The sequence below is a fragment of the Chlorocebus sabaeus genome, chromosome 16 (assembly GCF_047675955.1).
Source record: "Chlorocebus sabaeus isolate Y175 chromosome 16, mChlSab1.0.hap1, whole genome shotgun sequence".
In the NCBI taxonomy this organism is placed as follows: Eukaryota; Metazoa; Chordata; class Mammalia; order Primates; family Cercopithecidae; genus Chlorocebus; species Chlorocebus sabaeus.
Genome location: NC_132919.1, coordinates 17,147,181 through 17,157,314, shown reverse-complemented (window position 1 = coordinate 17,157,314; position 10,134 = coordinate 17,147,181). Strand labels below are relative to the sequence as shown.

General features: G+C 47.3%; 1 protein-coding gene across 6 annotated transcripts in view; it reads right to left on the bottom strand.

The window, feature by feature from the left end:
- Positions 1-2,204: 2,204 nt before the first annotated feature.
- The window catches only part of MPRIP (myosin phosphatase Rho interacting protein), a 150,963-nt gene continuing 143,033 nt past the window's right edge, over positions 2,205-10,134 (bottom strand). For 4 of the 6 annotated variants that reach the window (XM_037987286.2, XM_008010506.3, XM_008010505.3 and 1 more), the window contains one exon: positions 2,205-10,037. In XM_037987286.2, the coding sequence (XP_037843214.2) occupies positions 9,966-10,037 (72 nt within the window). In that variant the 3' untranslated portion in view covers positions 2,205-9,965. The remainder of the gene's footprint in view (positions 10,038-10,134) is intronic. The other 2 variants (XM_008010503.3, XM_008010501.3) reach the window with 1 other exon arrangement.

Here is a 10,134-nt window from a genome sequence, read left to right as displayed (position 1 = left end):
AGGATTTCCCATGTACAAGATCATTTCATTTGCAGAGACAGTTGTAACTTTTTCAATCTGGATGCCGTTTCGTTTTCTTGCCTAATTGCTCTGGGTAGACCCTTCAGTAAAATGCTGAATAGAAGTGGTGAGAGCAGACGCTGGGCGCGGTGGCTCACACCTGTAATCCCAGCACTTTGGAAGGCCAAGGAGGGTGGATCACCTGTGGTTGGGAGTTCAAAACCAGCCTGACCAACATGGAGAAACCCCGTCTCTACTACAAACACAAAATTAGCTGGGCGTGGTGGCGCATGCCTGTAGTTCTAGCTACTCGGGAGGCTGAGGCAGGAGAATCGCTTGAACCCGGGAGGTAGAGGTTGTGGTGAACCGAGATCATGCAATTGCACTCCAGCCTGGACAACAAGAGTGAAACTCCATCTCAAAAAAAAAAAAAAAAAAAAAAAAAAAAGTGGTGAGAGCAGATATCCTTGTCTTGCTACTGATGTGAGGGGGGAAAGTGTTCAGTCTTTTACTATTGTGTATGATGTTGTCTGTGGGTTTTTTATGTATAGTCTTTATCATCATATTGAGAAGTTCTCTTCTATGCAAAGCTGTTAAGGTGTTTTTTTTGTTTTTTTTTTAAGATTGAGTCTTGCTCTGTCGCTCAGGCTGGAGTGCAGTGGCACGATCTCGGCTCACTGCAACATCCACCTCCTGAGTTCAAGTGATTCTTCTGCCTCAGCCTCCCAAGTAGCTGGGACTATAGGCGCATACCACCAAGCCTGCTTAATTTTTGTAGTTTTTGTAAAGACAGGGTTTCACCATATTGGCCAGGCTGGTCTCAAATTCCTGACCTCGTGATCTGCCTGCCTCAGCCTCCCAAAGTGCTAAGATTACAGGCGTGAACCACTGTGCCCAGCCATCTTTTTTTTCTTTTTTGAGACAGATTCTCGCTCTGTCACCAGGCTGTCATGAATCAGTGCTGGATTTTCAAATGCCAACTGTTTTTAAAAACTGCATTTACGGCCGGGCGCAGTGGCTCAAGCCTGTAATCCCAGCACTTTGGGAGGCCGAGACGGGTGGATCACGAGGTCAGGAGATCGAGACCATCCTGGCTAACACGGTGAAACCCCATCTCTACTAAAAAATACAAAAAAAAAAAAAAAAAAAAAAAAAAAAAAAACTAGCCAGGCGAGGTGGCAGGCGCCCGTAGTCCCAGCTGCTCGGGAGGCTGAGGCAGGAGAATGGCATAAACCCAGGAGGTGGAGCTTGCAGTGAGCTGAGATCCGGCCACTGCACTCCAGCCTGGGCGACAGAGCGAGACTCCGTCTCAAAAAAAAAGAAAAAAAAATTGCATTTACATAGCTTTACAAAAATAGCATATGTTAAAACCAGAGGAGGCCGGGAGCAGTGGTGCGTGTGTGTAATCTCAGCACTTTGGGAGGGCGAGGCGGGTAGATCACTTGAAATCAGGAGTTTGAGACTAGCTTGACCAACATGGTGAAACCTCATCTCTACTAAAAATAGAAAAAATTTAGCCGGGTATAGTAGCGTGCTCCTGTAGCCCCAGCTACTCAGGAGGTTGAGGTGGGAGAATCACTTAAACCCAGGGGGTGGGTGGTGGCAGAGATTGCGGTGAGCTGAGATCGCACCACTGCACTCCAGCCTGGGGGACAGAGCAAGACTCTCTCTCTCGCAAACAAACAAACAAAACAAAAAACCAACCAAACAGAAACCATAGGACACGATCTGACTACAATAATATTTTTAAATGGGCAAAAAATTATTGAAAAATCATTAAATGGCCTGGTGCAGTGGCTCACACCTGTAATCCCAGCACTTTGGGAGGCCGAGGCGGGCAGCATGAGGTCAGGAGATTGAGACCATCCTGGTTAACACAGTACCCCGTCTCTACTAAAAAAATACAAAAAATTAGCCGGGCACGGTGGTGGGCGCCTGTAGTCCCAGCTACTCGGGAGGCTGAGGCAGGAGAATTGCTTGAACTCCGGAGGCGGAGGTTGCAGTGAGCCAAGATTGCGCCAGTGCACTCCAGCCTGGGCCACAGAGCGAGACTGTCTCAAAAAAAAAAAAAAAAAAAAAAAAGGAAGTAATGAACTGAAATCAACCCACTCTAGAACTGGAGGCTACTTCTCAGTTTGACTTTTGACCTGCATGCTTATTTTGCAGATGTCTCTCAACTAAACAAAATCTCATTACACAGCATGCAAAGGGTGATGCAAAAATAGTTTATTATGATATAGTTTATGTAAAGTTAGGTAATATTTACAAAATAAAAATGATCAGCTACATCCAGGGAATCTAGCATGTCACACAAAGGAATAAATATTCTGACAAAGTAACACTTCAATTGTAGTGAATAGTTGATCACAAACTTTGTAAAAAAAAAAAAAAAAAGCCTCAAAAGTCCCCCCCCCCCCAAAAAAAAAGAGAGCAGCAGCTCAGCTAGTCAGGCTTTCTTGAGACACTGGCCTGACAGTGGATGGCTCACCCGACTCCAGGCCTCTACTTCTCAGAGCCGAGCGCTGCGCTAGAACCTGGGGAGGCGGTACTCATTCAGCCCTTTCTTCTGCACATGGCTTTTAGTCTGTTAAGCGTTACCATTTAGCATTAGGACAGAAATGAAATGCCAGTTGGAATTATACGAGCTGCTTCTTTTTATCATGTGATAGAACGTTTATCAGAACTGCTGGAATCACAAGCTGCGGCAGAGGTGACTGAAGCATTTCCACTCCGTTCACATACAGTGCCCCAGCTTGGCACAGTATGTTTTGTCTTTGATAATGAATTGAGACATTGACCCTGACAGAAGGGCACAGTTGTGAGAAAAATCATTAAGAATTGTAATTACTGAGGAGCCACTTGGATGCTTTCTACCTTTTATAAATATCACCCTAGGAAAACCACATGAAGTAATTCTTACACTTAACTGGTTTTGAATCCTAACAGTATGTCAGTAGATAAGTTGTTAATACTAAAAGTAAATCCTAAAATCCTCTAAAATCCATTTTAATTGAAGCTTGTGATATAAACATAACACAGTAGTGAACTGAGTGTTCTTCACAATCTATTCCTAGCTGTCTATAAAACTAAGTATGTGACACCACTAACTTCTCAAGGGGGGTGGGGGGCGGGGAGTGACGGGCGTGACTGTGAGGCTGCAAGCGCCGTGTGTGTGTGTGTGTGTGTGTGTGGCTGCGCCTCCGAAACACCCTTTCCTCAGGTGACCAAGCTGTGCCTGGGGAAGGCCCCCACTGAGGCCGTGCCCGAGGAACATGCCGTGTCCACCCCTTGGGACTTGGGCATCCTCCCAGGCCATCCTACAGTACTGGAGTCTCCAATTCTTAAGTATTCTGTGACTCAGTGTTTCCTTACCAATCTGACAAAAATACGTGTTGTAAAAAACAGCTGCATCGAAGTTCCGCAGCCTCCATGGAATTCTAGGATATGACCAAAGGGCTGGGGAATCCAAACAGCTCCGGTGCTCCACACAGAGCCCTGCCCAGTGAGTGGTCTTGAAGGTTCTCAGAAACTTCACATTTAGGCCCCGATCCCAGAACTGTGCCTTGAACCAAGTCTCCCTATGATAGCCTTAAATTACTGTGCAGAAGTCTGGTCAAGATGGCGCCATCATTTTCTTCATTTTCCTGATTTTCCTTGAGGACTCTGGCTCTACCAAGAACAGGCAATATAGAATTATTTCAATGAAACAATGTATGGATACAGGGCTATCGTTATTTTAGATATTATATACTTTAAAACCATCTGTTAGATGACCAAACGTTTACAAAGATGCAGCAGTCATTAAAAACATTTCCTTATAATGCTGGGCGGGGTTCAACGGTGCAGTCAACCCTGTTCTCCCCATCTTAAAAAGGGGTGTCTAAGATTTTTTTAAAAACCCATACAAACTTTGTCACAAAAATCCCTGCAGTAACTTCTTAGTAATATTTACATTGCTTGCTCTGAATAATATACAGGTTATTTTGAAGAAAATAAACACAGTGCTTTTAAATACAGAGAAATTGCAAGCTACACCAAGCATGCAGTAGCTTCAGTATTCACAAAGTATTGCATCCAAACACCTAAGGACTTGGACCCAAGACGTGTTCAGACGGAAACTTGTCCCATCTCTAGGGACGTCTAGTGTTGAGCTACTGACTCCCCTACCCTGCCAAGAGTCTTTTCTTTTGTTGAAGGATTTCAGAGAAGGGAGATGTCTTCTCTTTACAGAGAAGCAAGAATACTTGAAGCTCACAGTTCTGAAAAGAGCAAGAGAATGAACGGGTCAACATTTGAGAGAACTGGTAATGTTCCTTTCCATACTGGGTTTATGCCAGGCTTTCCTTTTAAAGAGCCTACAGCACCATGTTACTAGCCTTCAGCTCAGGGTGGTTCTTACTGCCATCGGTTGTGGACACACGCCCTTGCTGAAAATTGTTCGGCCCAAGTGTGTGAACATAAGAACTGTACAAGGGTACAATGAACAGCCCCCTCTAAGGGGTGGCTGCAGAACCACCTGCCATAGCTGCTGTACAAGGAAGAACGCCCATCTCAGAACGCTGTTCCTTGGCATTGAGAACAGTGGTGGCCTTCACCTTTCGATGTGAAGATGACCTTTCATGGGATGAGAAATCTACTGAGTTTATATCTTTAAAGCGGGTGGTGGCATGGAGAGGCCCGGGGAGGGAAGGAGTGTGCTTGTACATGGCCAACCTCCAAGCCTGAAGTGCGTGGAAAACCCACGTTCAGCTGCTGAGTACCACTGAAGACGCTTGCGCTGAGTGGGTTAGGAACCTCTCTTCAGAAGAATGCTGGAGGGCAGGAAAGCCCAGGAAGGTGAAAGGTGGGAAAACAGTGTGTAGATGCCTTAATTCTAAGGAACTTTTTAATAAGCAAGTTACCAGCAGCTTTCCTCCCAAATCCTTTCAGAAATGGGGCTGTTTTGCCCGCACTGAGAACCTTCGCTCATTTCAGCTGAAAGGAGAAAACACAGGGCTGATGCCAGCTTACAGGAAAGGGGAAACGAAATGTCTCTGGCCTGTGTCACCTCTTAGTGCTCCAACATGGACCTTCGGGCAAGTTACAACCTGTTTAGAACGCAAATTCCTTGTACATCAGACCTGTGACTCGCCTAGCCAGGATTTTCATCTCACACTCTAAAATGAATGACGCTCCCAGGAAAGTGAAGCTTTCTCATCAACATGACAAATTTTCTTTAAAATTTCAACATCAAATTCCTTCGAAGTATAATATCATACGTTTCCATTCTTTGTAAAACTTTGGCAATACTTGATTTCTTTCTCCCTTAGTGACAATGGGGTCACAGGTTTTTTTAAAAACACTCTTATCTTATACGCCAGGCACAGTGGCTCACACCTGCAATCCCAGCAGCACTTTGGGAGGCTGAGGCGGGCAGATCACGAGGTCAGGAGATCGAGCCCATCCTGGCCAACATGGTGAAACCCCATCTCTATTAAAAATACAAAAAAAATTAGCCAGGCGTGGTGGTGGGCGCCTGTAGTCCCAGCTACTCGGGAGGCTGAGGCAGGAGAATGGCGTGAACCCAGGAGGCAGAGGTTGCAGTGAGCCGAGATTGCGCCACCACACTCCAGCCTGGGCAACAGAGCAAGACTCTGTCTCAAAACAAAAAACAAACCAACCAAAAAAAAAGCAAAAAACAAACAACAACTCCCCAAAAAACACTGTATTTTATAAAGGAAGGTCTTATAAATTCCAAGCTTCTTTAGGACCATGTTGAGCAAACTCTTTTTTTTCAGGAACAGTAAATGTTGATATGTCGCATTCTTTTCTAAGTGTGACTGTCTTAGAACTTAGGCAAGTCCATGAATGAGTAGCTGGGAGAAAGGGGTATGTGGCCAGCCATTAAAGTCACCCAACATACAAAGGAGCAGGGGACAGCAGAGCTTCCCCTACACCCCAAATTAGGGTGTAGGTCATGTTCAAAGCCAAGTAGGCCGAACAGGATTACTTGTTTGTGTGGGGACCTGGCTGCTGACAGGGACCCCACGCAGAGTGGCCTTGGCCTCCAGGGCCCTGCAAACACCTAGTGGGCTCTGGTGTGTTCCAGCTCCGTGGCACCCGGCAGCCTCCCAGGAGACGGCCAGGCAGGAGTGATGATCAAGATTGTGTTTAATTCTCAGCATGTTTCCATGTACCCAAAAGTTAAGAGTCCCATCTACCTCTGTAGTAAAACAAATGGTAGTAAACACATTCGATAAAAATGTTTTTCAAGCCATCAGTTTTGTTTCCGGCCTTATCTGTCAGTACTCCTTTCAGGCACATTCTGAGATTCACAACTGTGTTCTTTAAACAGCCAAAATTCCCTCTTCTCCCTGTATGGCTGCATGAGCTGGAGGGTCAGAGAGTGACGGAAGCTGGTGGCTGCTGCAGAAACAGGTTTTTGCTGGGCCTTCCACATCACTAAGCAGGCTGTGGGGCCTTGGTCTCCATGCTCTTCTGCCTTCATACTTGCTGAATCTGAAGGCAAGATCCTTTCTGATGTTACCTCTTGTTCAATAAACCCACAAGTTCGCGATGTTGCTCTCCCTAATCACCCTGGGATGTTCACCGCATCACCCACTTAGCACAGGCCCATTATGACTCCCTGAAGCACAGGCCTCCAGCTCACAGGGCAGCGCACTGTCCGCCTCCACCCCTGCCCCACGATCCACTCGGACCCAGGAGGCTGTGGACAGTGTGTCCTCTGAAACGCTGGTCTCCACACCTGCTTGGGGCTGGGGCACCATGTGTGGATAAAGAAACTGACCAGCAGAAAGTGACTATTCTGCACGTGCAGGTGTGCACACAAGGTAATTACGCACATGCCCACAAAAACTCACACAAGCCTCACTTTCCCGTTCATATGTGGGGCACAGCTTACCGGCTGGTGCTAGCATACTACACATAAATACATGTATCGGAAAATAATTAAAATGCTGAAGTCTTATCTATTTGAACATCTTCCTCATTGGTAAAGCTGGGAAAGCTCACTATTGTGTGGGTGGTGCCAAGGAGCAGCCTGAGACCCCGCCCGCAGCTGCCCCTAAGACTTTCCTCTCCCCACACAGAAACCAGTTCTACTTCTTCACTGTTCTTCTTTCTTCTCTCTGGAATTCTGGGGCTAAATCCTTTCCAGGGTATTTGGATGCCTGCAGGAAGGAAACTGGAGAGAGGGCCCAGCCCTGTGCAGCACAGTGCTCCCTGCTCAGTGTGGCACCAGTTGGGCAGCCGTCAACATCTGTGCCAGTGTTGCCATCTGGGCAAGTCTCTGTTCCTGGGGCATGTCTAGGTGGAACACGAAGAACATCGTCATCCTTTCTCGCCTGGTTCACTCCATCGCAGGATGGAGCCCACCAGCAGGGAACCCAGACTTCCTTGACCCACATGGTGGCTGTCCCTTGTGAGGGCTCTTCAGAAATGCCAGGGCAGGCCCAGGGCATTTTCAGGAGCTCTTAGCAAAGCAGCCTCAGTCCGTTTCCTGGCAATACCCTACACTAAATCAGCCCTGGGGAAGAGGCCTGTGGCAGGGAGGAATACAGATGCCCAGCTGCCCAGCTGGCCTGTCTCTGACCCCTTACATGCTGCACTCATATTAATTTTCTAGGATTCCTGAAGTCCAGCCTCAAGGGATACGTGATGGAAAAAAGTGAATCAAACGCTCTTTTGACCTATGGGCAAACTTGCTTTAATTTAAAGCACTGTGAGGGCTGAAGGCAGAGAGATCCTGTCTCCAAGCATGGACTCTGCCCAGAACCCCCTGGAGGGCAGAAGGCAGGAAGCTGTCTGCAGAAGGGCCAGTGGGTCTGTCCCCAGGGGCAGCAGGGATGATCACGAAGGAAACCACGCCATGTAAGGCAGGTGGTGGACCTCAGAGAATGGCACAAAATCGTAGCACCCAGGTAACAGGCAAAAACTCCTGTCTGGTCAGATCCTGACGCACACCAGGTCCCTGTCTGTCCTGGAGTATTCGTGTGTCCCAGCAGTGTGCTGGAGACAACAATGGGGCTGTGGGGGACAGTGGGGTCCCAAACGTTCCTTCTGTATATTCCCATTGACACAGAAAGGTCATAGTGCATTTCTCAAAGCACTGCTAATCTAAATGGTCAGGAGGGTCTGATAAGTGTATCTGTATTTGATATGGGGCCTTGCTCTGTTGCCCAGGCTGGAGTGCAGTGACATGATCATGGCTAACTGCAGCTTCAACCTTCTGGACTGAAGCGATCCTCCTACCTCAGCCTCCTGAGTAGCTGGGACTACAGCTGCGCAACTGTGCCACCTCAGAGAAGTAGATTTTAAAACAAACCCAATTTTCTCTTGCTGTTAACAACACTGAAGACTAGTAGCAGAGGAGTGCAAGTGTGGGTTAAGAGCCTTAAAAACTTGTGGAAAGGGCTCGATGCCAGTGGAGAGCACTTAGCTATTCCAGTGAGAAGAGAGCACCTAAACCTGGGTCTTAAAACACATGAAAACTCCAGGCCTTTCTCCCACCCTTTCTGCACATTGGGGGCGGGGCCAGAGCTCCACAGATGGCCATGCTCATGACTTCGTCTAGAAACTGAGCAACAGGATTTCTAGATTTCTACTCCCAAAGCATCCGCGCACCCACAGAGACCATCACACCAACTCAAGCATGAATACAAAGTGAAAGCACGTTCTTGACATGAAAACCATCTGCTCACACCCCACCTTGCTCCTAAAGTAGCAGAACCTATTCCACCAGCCAGGGGTTTATACTCCTTATCTTAATGGAATTAATGCTTTTCATGGGGCCATAATAGAGACTCCAATTTAGGAGATTTTCAAGAATTGTTGTAGAATGTTTTGTGGTAGTTAAAAAGGTCTTCCTCAAACTGTCAGAAAAAGCAAAACTGGTAGTATAGGTTTACTTTAACCAGGCTCTTTTAAAAGTAAATGTTGCAAGATAGGTTTCCAGAGCGCAGATTAATTAAATGAGAGTTAAGATCAGAGTCTGAATACACACTAATGTGCTGTTCTCATCAGATTCTGACATCCTCTGTACTTTCTTCTTGACTTAACAGGGGTCTCCTCTCAACCTTTTCCAAAGCAATGTGACGGTTTCTTCTCCAAAAGGTTAAAAAAACCCAAACCCCCCAAACCTTCCCCCGCTTTGAATGATTCCTGGAGGGAATTCACTTTTTGCAATCAGAGTCTGAAACCTGGGCTGCAGGTCAACAATCTTGAGTAGTTATGAAAAGACCAGGGTTACTGGAGACCAAGAAAGGAACGAGCAGAGGAAGGAAGGAAGGAAGGAGAGGGGCCGGGGGTTTTGTGCAAGATTTAATAAAAAACAAACAAAAATAGGAATGGTTGCTTTCAACATTTTCCAGGTTGTGAAAGGTTTGCCACGATTCTCAGGGGTGTGGTTCTAAGCTGCATCAGTGGAACAGATACAAAATGCTGTCTTCCTCCCAGGCCGGAAGGCAGCGCACCTTCTCCTCTTAACAGCCAGACTAGCGGGTGAGGAGTCAGTGCTGTGACCCAGGCCAAAAGCTGGAGTGTCCGCATGGCTTTTTCTCTGACCAGTGGGGATTCCATCTACCTTGAGGCGTGCTGGCTGGGCCCTGTTTCCACACCAGCGCGTGGTGAGACAGGGTAGCTTATCAACAGGCTGCTGGGCCTTAATACTGACAGTGAGTGCAGCGGGTCACAGCCAGGAAGGGACTAACACAGATGCCCTCCCAGCCCCCACTGCTGGCCTAATTTTAGAATACCACGGAAAAGAGCTTTGATGAAGACAATAGGAAGTCAACACAGCAGAGTGGTGTGGACAACCCAGAAGCCAGCCTCACACATTCCATGCCCACAGTTAACGATGACAACAACAGCAATAATAATAATAAAACAAAGGTACAGGTGAAAAGCAGCGCTTGGGGTGTGCTGCTGCAAGCTGGGGAAGGCGCGTGCTCAACTTGGATGGGACACAGCTAGTCTTTCTTCAAGTCCCTGGATTCAAAGAGCTTCAACCGTTCTTGCACCGTCAGGCCTTCCTTCAGACTCTGGGTAGAGACAAAGCAGGAGGAGAAAATAAACACACCGTTAGACCCCCTGCACTGGACCGGACCGGACCGGACCAGACCAGACCGCTGGTGGAGC